This window comes from Miniopterus schreibersii (genome assembly GCF_964146895.1).
Source record: "Miniopterus schreibersii genome assembly, chromosome: 17".
In the NCBI taxonomy this organism is placed as follows: domain Eukaryota; kingdom Metazoa; phylum Chordata; class Mammalia; order Chiroptera; family Miniopteridae; genus Miniopterus; species Miniopterus schreibersii.
Window position 1 is genome coordinate 32,848,219 of NC_138117.1, and position 15,743 is coordinate 32,863,961.

Sequence of the window (15,743 nt, forward strand, 5' to 3'; positions counted from 1 at the left end):
TGCATTCCACTGGCACAGAATTGACCATAACCGGACCTGGAAAGAAAATGTGGCTTCTCCCCTGTAAAGTCCCTATATTTCACACACGCTGCTGCCACCTGCTCCCACAGTAGCGAGACAGACAGATCCCATCGGTCCAATGGCCCAGACGCAGCGGCCGATTCCAGCGCTGGCCCCCAACCTGGAACCTCTCTGGGGGCTCTGTTCCAGCATGACCATGACAATCACAATACAGGAGAGAGATGGGACAGAAGAGCTTTTGCAGAGGACAGGGAGGACCTGGGGACTTGGGTGTTACCAAGAGAAAGGAGGAGCAGCTGGCCTGCCTCCAGTTTCCCTGCTCACACAGGTCAGAAGGCAGGTCTCAGGGGCAGCTTGTCCCCTCAGGGAAATTCTGGTCTTTGAAGCAGTGGGGGTTTGAACTGAGGAGCACAGTAGGGGACCCAGCGCAGAGGTGATGGTGCTGGGAGAGGCTTCCTGCTTTGTAACAAGGACCCGAGGGTGTCTGGGAGAGTTGTGCAACAAGCAAGTGGGAAACCGGCTCACATTGGCCTCCCTCTGCCACTGGGAGGAGGGGAACTCTCCCAGGGCTGAGTGTGCCAAGACGTGAGTGAGCCAGCGCCCCTGGCCCGCAGGCAGGGCAGGTGTCACTGAGAGATAAGCCAAGCCCTGGCTGCGGTTGGAGAATCCGTGAAGCATTGCTCAGAACAGCGGGAAATCACTTCCGTGGAGCGGGTGTGAGGGGTGGCAGGAGGTCCTGGGCGCTGGGTGTGCACAGGTCCTGGAGCTGGGTGCTTCCAGGACAGCCAGGAGCTCCACCCCTCCTCGGTGGTGTGGCCTGCTTGCTCCTGACATCAAGAACAGCTGGAGTGCCGGCCTCCTCGCCAGGACTCCGGGCCAGGGCAGCATGAACCGGTCAAGGCCAATGGGCAAGATCCGGAAACGCCTGGAAGATGTCAAGAGCCAGTGGGTCCGGCTGGGCAGGACTGACTTCAGCGACAATGAGAGCGCCCGGCTGGCCACAGATGCCCTCCTGGATGGCGGGCCCGAGGCCTACTGGCAGGTCCTCAGCCAGGAAGGTGAGGTGGATTTCTTGTCCTCGGCAGAGGCCCACTATATCCAGGCCCAGGCCAAGGAGCCCCCCTGTACTCCAGAGACCCCAGGGGGCACCGAGGTAGGAGCCAAAGGACTCGACTCCTGCTCCCTGCAGTCAGGTACCTACTACCCTGTGGCCTCAGAGGACAGCGAGCCCACGCTGCTGCACACCTGGGCCTCGGCCGAGAAGCCCTACCTGAAGGAAAAGTCCAGCGCCACCGTGTACTTCCAGACGGACAAACACAACATCAGAGACCTCATCCGCCGCTGCATCACCCGCACCAGCCAGGTAGCGATGGGCGAGCCGGTGTCCCCTTGGCCACGGGCAGGGAGGAATGGGGGCTGGTGGAGGAGGGAGAGGGGGTGAGTCCTGCTCTAAGGGATGCAGTCAGGGATGTCACTCTCTGCCTTACCTGGGACCACAGGCTCCCTGAATCCATCTGTCACAGCCTGGGTCCCCCCACACTGAACTCCTACAATAGTTTCCTGCCTGGCCCTCGGCTTCCATCTCGATCCCAACCTCCCAGGCTCCATGCTACTGTAGACACTTTTTCTATACTTCAAATCTAACCTGGTCCCTTTTCTGCCTGACCACCAATGGATTCAGGTGCTAAATGGTCACTTGGGCACAGACAGGCCTAAGCAAAGGCAGAGAGATGAGGGACAAGTATGTGCCCCAGTGGAGTGACCCTTTCATGTGGAAGCACAGAGGGGAGGTACCTGGCCTAGCTGGGAATTCAGAAAGCCTTCCTGAAATAGACTTCGGGTCTGGGAAGGAGTAAGAGTTAGTCGGGCACAGAGCAAGGAAGGTGAGGGGGTCCCTGGCAGATGGATCTGCATATGTGAAGGCCTGAACACAGAGTGTGATGGGCTTGAGAGTCTGCATGTCACTCAGTATTGAGTGGCAGGAGGTAGGACAGGATCTGGAGAGGTTGTGAGCCATGATAAGGAGTTTGCTCTTCCCACTGTGGGCCTTTGGGAGCCATTGAAGGCTCTAAGAAGGGATCACAGCCTACATTCAATGACAAATTGTAGCTGGGGATCAGCCCCCCCGGCATTTCTGTGGGAGCAGCCCATTCGTAAGCCTTTGTGTGTGAGTGTGTGCGTGAGTGTGTGCATGTGTGTGTGCGGGCTATCAAACTCTGCCTGCAAAGGCCTAACGAGCAACAGAATGGGTGAAGTTCATAGGGGCCTGAGACAAGAGGGAGGGGTGGGGCCTGTGGCAAAGAGGTAGGTGGCCACAACTCAGCACCAACAGAGCCAGGTCTTCCTATGTGTTAAGAGGAGCTGAAAATTCTTACTTTTAGGTGAAATCCTCTGTGTTGTCTTAAATTCATAACGTGTTCTGTTGATGAGAGAAAGGACATCAGCAGGCCTCAGGGCCACAGAGGCTGGAAAGAAAGCGTTGCTGGGTGAGGAATAGGGGGAAGGAGAGGGACTCAGCCAGGAAATTATGTTTCACAAGCCCTAACATGCCTTCTTTCCAGGGAGTGTCACTCACCCTGTGAGTAGCAGCTTCAGTTAAGAATTTCCCCAACAACAGTGGCAGAGCACTGAACTTCGTGCACAGCGAGACCAGAGCTAGCACACTTAGAAACAGGCTGTTGGAGCTGGAAGGGACCTTAGTCCAGCGTGGACTCTGAGGCCTGGGAGGCTAAGGGACTTGCCCCAGGTCATGTAGCCAGTCCCAGGAAGGGCCCACACTCCTGCCTGCCTGCCTGGGACCATCTGCCAATTCCTATTGCGGCCCTATCACGGAAACATGAGATACTGCTCTGAAGCAGCTCAGTGACATGAAAAGCCGGTGCTCCACCCATTGTTACCTTCAATTTAAATTTTCCAGAACTCCTCTCCCTCCCTCCCCTTTCCCACACAACCTCCCCACCCCCGGGGGCTTTTTCTGGAGCCTCCTGATTTCACACAGTATTAAACTTGGGACCCCAACAAAAAAAAACAAGCTTAAATATCAGCTTGTTCTTTTTTGAGTTCTTTTAAATGTAACCAAAATTTTAAACTTAAGTGATGAGAGACAGACAGAGGGAGAATCTTCAGAGATGACAAATTTCTTCCTTTGGAGTCCATTCTCGGCTCTCTTCAGCTTTGGGAGGGCAGAGTGGGCACCTACAGCCCTGTGCTCATCACTTTGTGCACCTGGCATAGAAGGAGCTGCAGCTGACAGCAGGCAGCCACTTACAGCCCACGATCTAGGACATTGAGGACTCCTGGCCATGTGCCAGTCATGGTGCCTGAACTTCTGTCAGCCATGCCAGGGTGGCGGAGCAGAGAAAGAAGCCTCCTTCCCTTTTGGGAGCTTCCTGCCAGCAGCCCCAGGAGGGAGGAGAGGAGAGAAGAAGGGGGCATACATTGGTGGGTGGCAGCCCTGAGCTTGAGCAACCCTCTGTGCCTGGAAGTAGACGGGAAGGTGACTAAGGCAGGCTTCACGAAGAGGTGGCTCTGAGTTGGGTCGCAAAGGCTGAGTAAGAGTTTGCCAGGCAGAGAGGGAAGGGAAAGGAATTCCCGGGCTAGGGAGTGTCAGACACAAAGGCCTGATATGAGAGGGCTTGAAGGTCGGGAGATGGGGAGACACCGTCATCCACCTGGTGGAACAGAGCTTGTTGACGTGGGACCACAAGGAACGATGAGGGTGGAGACAAGGGTCGGGAGCTAGCGGGCCTAAGAGCGGCTCTGCCTTATACTCTGGGCCAAAGAGTGACAGTAGTTCTTTGTTCTTACGTGTGCCTCCACGCAGACATGGGGAAAGTTTGTGCGCACAGTTCCCTGGAAGCAGGAGGCGCAGTGCGCCATGCAGGGCCCCACGGGCCGTACCAGGGTGCTCGGGAGGCAGGGCGCAAGGGGAAAGCATGGACACAAGCCTTTATTGTGGTTTTGCAAGAAAGGCATGGCAGGGCACAGTAAACAGTTTAAGACTGGCTAGTTTGAATCATTTTGGCAGGCCCTGGGCTCTAGATGGTCCCTAGTTGGCTGGGACCTGGCCCTGGGTGATTAGGGGCAGGTGGACTATCGGCTTGTTGTGTGAGTTAAATAAGGGGGTGGTTAATCTCTTCCTGCCCTCCTTCCTGTCTTCCCTCAGAGATCTGTCAGTAATACTCTCCACAATAAAATAAATTTTTTAAAAAATAAATTAAAATAAGGGGGTGGTTGGTGTATTGGCTCTGGATTGCTTGGTTTGCATATCATAGATATGCTCAGAGGCCTGGTGTTTGCTATCTCTAGGAATCAGCTAGCTCTGGGATGTCCAAGGATCATAAAACACGAAAAACAAAAACATGATTAATGCATCCTCCAAATGTGGCCAAGCAGATCTGTAAGGTCCTTCCCTTTTTAACCACTTATCTGTGTGAGGCCAATTTATCTTCATATTCTTCCACCCAAACAACATATCACAACAGATTCTGCAGAAGCAGATACGAAAGCCAGCTGTCTTCTGTTAAACCAGCCAGACACCACTGAGATTTACAAAATTCTGCTCATTGCATTCTGTTGTTGTTGTTTTGGAAGATATAGTTATTTTTCATTAAAATGGTTATTTATATTATCATGTAATGGGCTTAATATTGGTTTAAGTAACTAATATTAGTTATTTCAAAATAAAAAATAAACATTTAAAAATTTCCTCAGTTTTAGTTTCTAATATGACAAGTATCAATAGCTATAATCCACATAAACCAGAGCTCTTTGGAGTCCTCAATAATTTTTAAGAGTGTAAAGGGGTCCTGAGATCAGAAAGCTGGAGAACTTTAGCAGGCAAGCCCCCTCTCCTCACTCACCCCTCTCTGGTCACTCAACCCCCTCTCCCTCTGCCTCTCCCTTTCTCTGGGCAAGAAATACAGATTCATTGTAGAAAGAAAAAAATCTAATCAGCTTTCCGGGAAGTTGGATGGGTGTAGAGGGGGTTTGCAGAGGAGCCACATGGAAGAAGCTCCGCACCTCCGCGACCACCCCAGTTATCAAGGGCTGTCTTCTCAGGTTGAGACCCTGCCCTGGATGGGCTGAACCCCCCATGCCACACACACATACAGGTCACTGGGTCATTGCCAGCAGGTCTGAGGGAGGTAGGCAGGGGCGAGGGAGGGGGTCTAGGGTCAAGAGAGGGTCAGAGCAAGGACCCCTGAGCAGAAACTGTGCCATCCCCTGAAAGGAGCTCATCAGCCCTGTCTCAGGAAAACAAGGGACTCACGGACACACAACTGGGAGGGTTTACTGACATCCTGGGGAGAGAGAAGTATCTCTTTTGTGGGTAACTTGGATGAAGAGGCATTTATCTTTCAAAAGAAAGGACCCATAAACTTAAATGTGTGCAGACACTTAACTGTGCCACAACAGGGCATTGTTCTCAAGGATTGTGGGTCTCCCTGCTAGAACACCTTTCCTGCCATCCAGCCCAGGGTGAGCAATTTGTCAGCAGTTCCCTCCCCTGTCCAGACAGCACATCAAGAAGCTCTGGAGGCTGGAAGTCCAAGACCAAGGTCTCGGGCGGTGAGAGCCCATTTCCTGGCTCATCGACAGCGTCCTCTCGCTGTGTCCCCACATGGAGGAAGAGCCCACTTAGGAAACTCCAAGGGTTTTCAAAGTTAATATACATTTATTATTCTAAATTACAATATCGCAGAAAGTAACCCCGAATAAGCTTAAGAAGAGGAATATGCATTGACATCCACAGTGGAAAAGTCAAGGGTAGGATTGGCTTCAGGCATGACTGAAACCAGATGTTCAGACGATGCTGGCCATCAGTCCCTAGCTCGGGGCCCTTCCTTCCCCGGGGCTGGCTTCCTTTTCAGTCAGGCTGTCCCCACGTGGCAGTGAGATGGCGGCCAGCAGCTGTAGTTTATAGTCTGCTAGCTAAGCAACCCCGTAGAAAGCATGCCTCCTTCCCCAAGAGTCCCAGCCGAAGTCCTGAGCTGACTCTCGCTAGAATACTTTGGACCATGGGACGGCTCCCGAGCCAGTCTCTGTGGCAGCGGGCGACGTGGTGCTCTCATTGGCTTGGCCTTGGTGATGTGCCCTCCCCAGGCCTCACCCAAACCACATTGATTGTGGAGAAAAGGTAATTTTTTTTCTTTTTTTTTCCAATTATAGTTTACATTCAATATTATTTTGTATTAGTTTCAGGAGTACAGCATAGTAGTTAGACAATTATACACTTCGCAGTGTTACCCCCCTCTGATATTTTCAGCACCCACATGACCCCACATAGTTATTACAATATTACTGGCTATATTTCCTACGCTGTACTTGTCATCCCCAAGACCGTTTTGCAGCTGCCAATTTGTATGTTCTTCGCAGTTCCTTCACGTTTTTCACTCAGTCCCCCAACCCCCTCCCCTCCAGCAGCCATCAACTTGTTCCCTGTGTCTATGAGTCTGTTTCAATTTTGTTTGTAAGTTTATTTTGGTTTTTTGGTTCTACATACAGATGAAATCATATGGTAGCGAAGGGGTGATTTCTTAAAGTGAGATTGGGGTGCTGTTGTTGGAAGGAGAGGAATGCACGCTGGGCAGGCAGGAACACACGCCTCTGCCCCTGCTGGGTATCTAGGGCTCCCCACTCCCCGAGTTTCGGTTGAGATGGAAGATGCAGGAACTGCTGGCTGAGCACGACGCTCTTCATCCACAGGCTCACCTCGGTCTGATCTAGTTCCTACATGGGGTCTCTACATGGATTACGTTTGAGGCGAGGATTCCATGGCTTAAAAATATTGGAAACTAGTGGCCACAGGCCCTTTTGAGCTCCAGATGGCTGAGAATCCATGACCTTAAATCTGGCCCTCTCCTCTGAACCTGCCTGGTCACTTCCCCCTCTTCTCTTCCCCTCTCTTTTTGCTTTTCTCTCCAGCTCTGCACCCCCACCCCAGCAGGGGGCTTAGAGGCCAGAAGTGCTGGGGTCCGAGGACAGGGTGAGGACAGAGGCAGGAGCCCCCCCTCCAGCTCTTCCCCTCCTAGAGTCCTGCCCTGTCCCACACCTCCCTTCCCCTCTAACACAGCGCCAGGGGGACCAGTTCTCCCAGGCAGTTTGGCTGAAATGAGTTAGTGCTGGACCTGACCCTTCTGGATTTTGACCCCCTTCCCCTGGCCCAGGTTCTGGCCATCCTGATGGACGTGTTCACAGACGTGGAGATCTTCTGTGACATCCTAGAAGCGGCCAACAAGCGTGGGGTGCTCGTCTGTGTGCTCCTGGACCAGGGAGGTGTGAAGCTCTTCCAGGAGATGTGTGACAAAGTACCCATCTCTGACAGTCACCTCAAGGTAGGCGCCCCTGATGAGAGCCCAAAAGGGACTTTGTATTAGAGCAAGATAGGTTATTCCGTGGTGGTAAACACCTTCCCCCTCCCCATGTCAATGACCTCACATAATAAGGTTTATTTCCTGCTCAAAGTGAAGGCCCGACGGCCCTCCCTCATCTTGGAGCTGCATGAGGAATATGTGGCCTCCAAGATTTCAGTGTTGGGAGGAAGGAGGCAAGAGGGTCCCGTGGGATGAAAACACGACCTGGAGGAGATTTTTATCACGTCCACTCACAGCCCTTTGACCTCACCTAGCTGCCCGGGGCTGGGAAGTACCGGGCGGGGGCAGCTGGTGGGCATCAGCCCCCTGCGCCTCCGCCTTTCCTGCGCTCAGCTGAGGGAGCCCCGGGACGCCTCGCCGCGCAGGGCAACCTCCAGCACCTGCGATTCCTGCTCAGGACGCTGTGGCCCCAACAGGAAGCTCAGCCCCTTGGACTTAACCAGTCCCCACTTACTTCTTCTAGCAACGAGAAAAGAAACCCAGAGATAAGGGTTCCCTCAGCGTTAAATTTGGGGTGGCTAATTCAAGGTCAAATGTCAAAGCACCCATAGCTTTAGTGAGCAGGCCGGGCTGAGCAGCTGCAGGGGGTTCCCTTGGTGACCCCCCTCTAGCCCAGGCAGGTCGGCCTCCTGCAGACCCGCCCTCCTCCCTTCCCCCTTCCTGTCCCCTCCACATGGATCAGAGCAGCTGAGTTCAGGGACCTCCTGGTGTCACGGGCCCCAGGTCCTCTGGTTACCGGGTCTGCTTGATGTTACCTGGATCCCACCTGCTCAGCACGAGGCCATCGAAACAGGAGAGTCAGCACCAGCCTTGCTTTCGTGACTCAGACCAGCCACACCCAATAGTCCTCTGCCCACCAAGGGACAGAAGGATGTGGCCCTCCTCCCGCAATCTCAGAGCTCATGGGGAGGCTGGAGGAGCTGCCCTTCCCAGAGCCCACGCAGCACCCGGCAGGCACTCGGGGGCTCGGCAGCGCCCCGCCTTCCTCTGAGAGCCCCATCTTAGCCTGCCTGTCATTCCTCCAGCCTCCCGAGGGCTCCATGAGGGCTGGGGCAGCAGGTGCTGCTGGGGAGAAGGGGACACACAAGACCATGATTTGGGTCATGGATACACCTTTTTAGACAAAACAATTGAGGGTCCATTGAGATCTCCACAAAGCTGCCTCCTCTGGCTGCACTGAGCCTTCCCTCTGACTAGCTTGGGGTCAGGGATTCATGTCACTAAAGTCACTTACAAGGCAAAGCTGGGCCTGCCGGACCTCCATGGTCCATAAGAGCCAAGACTGAGGGCTCCGTGGGCCCTTGTCTTCTATTTTCTGTTTTTCAAAAGTTCTACCGTCTCCTCCTTTCTCTTCCCCCCACTCCATTATTTAAGTAATGTCAGGGCAATGAAGGAAATTTAGAAAATTCAGCAAAGGAAAAAATAAAAATGGCCCACATCTCACCAACTAGAGATAAGCCCTGTTTACGTGTTGGTGAGCATCCTTCCAGACTTTGTCCTAGACTAATGTGTATCTATAAATATGTAATTGGCGAGCGACACCTCGACTTTCCTTCCAACAGAACATTTCCATCCGGAGCGTGGAAGCAGAGGTGTACTGCGCCAAATCAGGCAGGAAGTTCGCCGGCCAAATCCAGGAGAAGTTCATCATCTCAGACTGGAGATACGTCCTTTCTGGATCGTACAGGTGAGCGCTGGGTTTCACCTGTCGAGGCTTCGTGGAGACCAAGGCTGAGTGTGGTGCAGGCCAGCCCCAGACTCTCAGGCACACCCCTGCCCCCACCAGCAACTCCCAGGAGGGAGGACAGGCCTGGGCAAAAGCAGGGGAAATGGGCCCTTCCTGGGAGGACTTTGGAGTAGAGAAGCACTTTCTGGTGCCTCAGTTTCCCTTGATATTGCAATAGGACATAGATCCTCTTATTCCCTCCTCATCTCTCTCAGATGTGATTATAAAGCCATGCAATTTGTTTCGGGTGTATGTGTGGGTATGGGTATGGGTGTGGGTAAGTGTGGGTGTGGGTGTTCCACATTTATATTCGAATTGTTTGTTTTAATTAACAAATTTATTGAGCTATAATTCACATACCAGATAATTCACCCACTTAGAGTATGCAATTCAATTCTTTATAGCATCATTTTCCTCATCTGTAAAATGGGGGATAACAGTATCTTCCCTTGCAGATAAAGTTTGCAAAACATGACTAGGCCGGTTTGCTCAGTGGTTAGAACGTCAGCCTGTGGACCAAAGGGTCCCAGGTTCTATTCTTGGTCAAGAGCATGAACCTCGGTTGCAGGTGCAATCCACAGCCCCAGCCCCAGCCCGGGCTCATGTGGGAGGCAACCAATCGATGTATCTCTCTCATGTCGATGTTTCTCTCTCTCTTCCTCTGTTCCGCTCTAAAAATCAGTGGAAAAAAATATCCTTGGGTGAGGAAAAGTTTGTAAAACATGTGGTATAGCTCGTTGCACATAGTAGGTGCTCAATAAATGATTGCTTAGCCAGCCAGTACCCTGGCAAGGCCAGGAGGGAAGGGGACATGGAATAGGCAAGATCTGAATGGGTGAGGGCTGAGAAGAAGCTGGTCCTGAGGAGCTGCCAGACAGGCTGGAGGATGTCACGTTGGCTGGGGGAGGGGATGTGTGGTCCCCGAGAAGACTGGAGGGCACCAAGACAGCCTCCCTCTCACCTCAGAATTGCCAGGGCTTGCTGAACTGTCGGTGTCCTAGATAAATGACAAGCATCACCCTTTGGGCCCCCAACCACCAGCTTCCCGGCCGCTTCTCCCCTCCCCTCAGAGCATCTCCCAAACCCACTGGACCTAAGAGACTAGACGTGGCAGCCGCCCAGCCTCCCAGCCTAGAAGTCAGATGACTTAAATTCAGTTTCCAGCTATTTCTCAAATTCCCTCAGCTTAAGCTATCTCTTATGTCAGAGTGACATACATATTTGGGGATGGCATGTCCACATCCCTTCGCCTTTAGGCAGTCACTCCCCATCCGCCCTCTCAACCCCTAGCAACCAGCTGTGAGCTTGGCAAGAGGCTTCTTTAGCCATTAAAAAGATTTCTACACAGTTACAAAGGACAGAGAAAGAAATTCCGAAGAAGAAAAGGAAGAGGGGGGAATCTTACTTTCAGCGGGGAGAATTAAGCCTCTTAAGTTTTCATTGGCATTGGTCCTTACAGAGCTCGTCACCAGGGTGGCCCTGCCCTTGGCACCGGCAGGAAGCTCGGTTAACCTTGGCAGGCTTCGTGCCAGGCCCAGGCCCCGCCAGGTGCGTCGGGCCCTGTGAGGATTAAGGCTTTAATTCCCCCACAGCCTTGAGGGGGGCATTACTCTAATTGAGAGACGGGGCCCTGAGGAACAGAGAGGGTGGGCAATGCGCCCACAGTCCCCAGCTCCCTTGACCAGCATCTCCAGCTCGCCGGGGCCTACTGGGGCCAAGCGGGGCTTGTCATCTGACCCTCGAGGGGCCTGGAAGAGGGCGGCAGTGGGCTTGATCGGACGCAGGGCCATCCCTGAGAGCCCTGGCAAATCCAGCTCCTGGAAAAAGGGCAGGGCAATGAGAATGTTTTTGCCCTGAATAGTCAAAGATAATCTGTCTGTCGGCCTATCAGGATCCTCTTCCCTGGGGCCCTTAGAGTTGTTGCCAGTAAAACAACAAAACAAACAAACAAACAGCAAATCAGGAAAGCCTTCACCCCATTTTTTCAGTCCGCCTATCTCTGAGCTTCCAATATTTTGGCGTCTCTCTCTGGTTGTATATAGTTCTACCAAACTGAAGAGCTCTGTCCGCCTCTTTGTGGGGGAGGGGGTGCATTTCAACATTAACTTCTTGTTAAGGGTCTCACCCCAGCACAGCACTGCTGCCAGGTGCTGGGGACCCAGAACGCTCCTCTCTCGTGGGAAAACATGGGTAAAGGGCCACAGAGTTGGGTGATGTGCGCTCTAAGATTAGCATGAGCTAAGAAGGCGCTCTGGGGTCAGCCACGAGGACTCCCCTTCTGCTGGCAGGTCCAGGAGGTTGGAGTGGGCCTTGGGGGATGAGAAATATTGGGATGGGGTGAGGGGCCAAATGAGGCAGGAGGAACAGGCTGACACCAGCATGGCCTCCTAACAGGCCCCTGACTCTCCTCCTACCCTGACCGGCGCTACCACTTCTGGGCTTTCTCTACCAGAAACGGAAAGATTCTTAAACACAAACCAGATTGAGTCATCCTTAAGATCCTTCCGTGCTTGTCACTGCTCCTAGAAAGAATCCACATTTCTGCCATGGCCTCGGTCTCGACAGGATTCCTCTTCCCTCTCCACTGTGCTGTAGCCACCCTGGCCTCCTCCCAGGCCTCTCATGCTCTTTCATGCCTCAGGGCCTTTGCACTTGCTGTTCATTCTTCCACTGGAGAGCTCGTTCCAGTTGTCTTTATCTTGCTAACTTATCTTGCAGGTGGCAGCTTCTAGATCATTCCCTAGAGAACTTCTCTGTGGACTTGTTTAGCCAACATTGTAAACGACATGATGTCAGGGCCTGGACTGGGTCTATTTTCTTCTTTATTGCATTCCTGGCAAGAAGTGCAGTTAATTCAGTGTCTGCACATTATATGTGAATGAATAAATGAATGAAATTCCATGTTAGGACCCAGCCATCCAGTGTGGCTAGAGAAACAAAGTTTTTCAAACTGTGTGTCACATAGGGTATGGAATCAACTTAATGGATGCTGCCCAGCTTTTTTGGTTTTATTTTTTTAATGAAATAGAATAGAATAAAAATATCCAGAGCACTTGGAGGTAAGGGAGGTTCTGGAAATTACTCTGTGATTATGTATGTATTTGTGTATGTGAGTAGGTCACAATGTAAAATGATTTCTCCAACAGTAGCCAAAATAAACAGGCAGGACTTGTCCTGAGATTGGGACTTGCCATGGAGATGTAGTAATTAAGACAGTGGAGGAGAGACAGACAAATTGGCAAAGGGAACAAGTTAGAAAAGCCCAGTCACAGACCCACCGCACACTCGACAGGGCACGTCAGCGCAGTGGGGAAAGAAGAAACTGGAAAAAATAATTCTCCATATGGAAAATTTTATTTCTATTTCACACATATACAAAAAAATCAACCCCAATAGATTAAAAAGACTTAAATGTCAGAAACAAATTTTAAAACTCTTAGTAGAAAATATAGATGATTTTTTTAACTTGGGGTAAGGATTAGGTGTCTTAACACAGACACCCATCTTTGTTAAACAGAACACAAAAACTCATTGGCTGTAAAAGATTGCTAAATCTGCTTATATTGCAATGAAGAGCCCTGGTTCATGGAAAGACTTCTTAAAGAAAGTGAAAAGTCAGATTATAAACTGGGAGCAGGTTTTCATGATGCCCTGGCAGGGTTAGTGTTAAGAATAGCAAAGAACTCCTGTGATCACAACAGCACAACATAAAGAATGTGAGCAGGCATTTCACCAGGAGACACAAGTGTGAAAATATGGGAAGAGATGTTCAGTATCAGTAGGGATCAGGAAAATGCAAATCAAGGCTAGAATGAGTTACCATTTTATGTCTTTTCAACTAGCAAAAAAATAAGACAATACCAAATATTGGATTTGCAGGATCTTTTAATGCATTGCTGATGGAACTGCAAATCGGTACAGGGACTTTGGAAAGTGTTAACATTTTCTCCTAAAGCTGAATGAATGTTCACCTAGTTTATAACCCAGTAATTGCACTCCAAGGTGTATTTCCAAGGAAAACTGGCTCACAATACAAAAGACAAACATAAGAACGTTCATAGAAGCACTGCTCACAACAGAAAAACTGTGGGAGAGTAGATGAATAAACCATAATCCAGCCACCAGTGGAATATTATACAGCAGTCAAAAATGAATTATTGCCGCAATAAGAGACAACATGGATAAGTCTGAGCAATACAATATTCAGTGAAAAATGCCAAAAGATTATGTCAAAAATAACTAAAGTAGAAATATTTACCTTCCAGAAAACCAGACTTTTAATTATCGAAAAAAAGGAAGTATGGGAACTATGACCCAGGATTTGAGGTGATGATTTCTTCTAGTTTGAGGTGGGAAAATGGGTTACAGGAGGGACCATATGATTAGATGCAGTTATCGTTAACATGCTAGCTTTTATTTTAGGTGGTGGGTTCATAGGTGCTTGTTACATTATTTAAAATAATGAAGTAAATGTCTACATGCATTGTAATGGACCATGAAGAGACCAATGATGAAAGTGGTCTTGAGCCAAAGATTATGATTAAGTCAGTTCTATGTACTTAAGGGCCAAAAACCAATAAAAATAAAACGTGTTTCATATCATGGGTGGTGATTAAAAAAGAGAGAGAGTGAAAGCTAGAGCACAGGATGCCTGGACATGCAGGGTAAGTGGAGGGAACCCCTGGAGGTGCATGGGCGCCCCGATGCTACAGGGATGTGCAGGTATGCGAGGCCACACGGGGCGCTGGGTGCAGGGGGACCTGAAAAGTTATCAGGGCACCTTTGGACCTGTTTTGTTGAGCAAAGCATATAGTTTTTACCTAATACGGCCTGATTCCAAACACACTGGGTGTTTGATTTCTTAGTGTAGCCAGGAGTCCCACTGTCCCTGTCTTTGCCACCTTCCCTGTCACCTGGCTGGCCCTAAACTCAGCAACAGCTGCTCATCAATCTGGGGCTGTGTGGGCGGCTCCTGGGAGGCAAGCGGCTTAAACAAAGCCCCATTGTTCTTCCCAGGATTGCCCCAGCCTCCTGTGGGCCCCGCCCTGCCTCCCAGAGCAGGGACCCTGCAGGCTGGGCCTTGTCTTTTGTTGGCAAGGCAAGTGGGCTGGGGGCTGGAGGCTGAGACCCTGGTGGGGGCTGGAAGCTAAGACCCTTGGTGAGGGCTGTTTCTGTTCAGCCGTGACACTGTCCCTCCGGATGACCTGTCCTCTGACCATCCTGTGCCCATCTCTCCCCATGCCTGGATTCACATGATTAGGGGCGCAGGACTCTCTAACCTGATGTCCTTGGTGGGTCTTCTGTGCTATCACCAGACATTTTCAGGAGTGTGTTTTGGGGGTGGGGCGGGCGGTGGTGAGAGGAGCTTTCCATCAGAAATGGAATACATAAAAAGGAATACATAAATGCCTTGAGCATTTTGTTTTCTCTTAAAACCTGTAAATGGATGGAGGGGACAAGGCCTCTCTCTGCTGGAGGGTGTCCTCTCGCAAAGGTGCCCCGGTAACTTTTCAGCCACCCGCACTCGCCCGGTTGCCGTGGGCTCGCCCTGCGCTCTCTTTGCGTCCCCCGAAGAGCCCAGGGTTCTGCCTCCCCTGCCACCCCTCTGGGTCCACACGCCTGCGAGGGAGCGGCCCTTAGTTTCATGAAAGCACAGCCCTGCCTTCAGGGAGCAGCTGCCTCCCCCCGCTGTGCTTAGGAGGGGCGGGTGTCCCCACACTCCACGGGTGGAGCCTGGATGACTCAGGAGAGCTCAGAGCCGGGCTCGGGGACTCAGCTGGCGCTGGGCGCCTCTGTGCCTGCGCAGGGACCCAGGAGGGAACCCGGACCTGAGGCCAGAAGGTCACTCTGGCAGCCTCCTCAGCAGCAGACATTTGCTGGACTGGGAGCTTCAGTTTTCCATTTGTGAAAGGGGGTCACCGCCCTCTCCCTCCAGAGCTTCTGCCAGGATGAAATGCAGCAGCGCAGAGGGGCAGCGGGCATGGGAGTCGCCTTCCTACCAGGCCTGCGGTTACCCGCCTCTCCCCGAGGAAGGCCCCAGGGGCCCAGCTGTGCCCCCCATTCCCACCCTCTCTCTCTCCACCAGCTTCACCTGGCTCTGCGGCCACGTCCACCGGAACATCCTCTCCAAGTTCACGGGCCAGGCGGTGGAGCTGTTTGACGAGGAGTTCCGCCACCTCTACGCCTCCTCCAAGCCCGTGATGGGCCTGAAGTCCCCCAGGCTGGTCGCACCCCCCCAGCCCAGAGCAGGACGCGGCCCCCCGCCCGGCTGCCTCAGTGGCAGTAGCTGCTCTGCCAGTGACCAAGTGTCCTCCAGCCCCTTCAGCAGCCCATCGACGGGAAGCAACCCTCAGAACCAGAGTCGGCCCAAGTCCTCAGGGCCAAGCAGCCCCCTCGCCCCAAACCCACCTCCGCCTCCCAGGTTTCAGCCCTACCATGGTCTTTGGGGGGCCCTGACCCCACAAGCCTATTTCTCCCCGAGGCCCCACGACAGCCCTCCCGCTCTCTACAGCAAACTCACCGCCTACAGGCCCATGCGGCTGCAGCTGGAGCAGCTGGGCCTGGTGCCCAGGGTGGCTCATATCTGGAGGCCGTTTCTACAGGCCTCTCCTCATTTCTGA

At 52.1% G+C, this 15,743-nt stretch overlaps 1 protein-coding gene across 1 annotated transcript; it reads left to right on the forward strand.

Annotated features, from left to right (window-relative positions):
* Positions 1 to 907: 907 nt before the first annotated feature.
* FAM83A (family with sequence similarity 83 member A) lies at positions 908 to 15,743 on the forward strand (the record flags this gene model as incomplete). The annotated part of the gene is made up of 4 exons (XM_081116767.1): positions 908 to 1,384; positions 7,191 to 7,358; positions 8,960 to 9,084; positions 15,209 to 15,743. 4 exons carry the CDS (start codon positions 908 to 910, stop codon positions 15,741 to 15,743), a joined length of 1,305 nt encoding a protein of 434 aa, XP_080972893.1.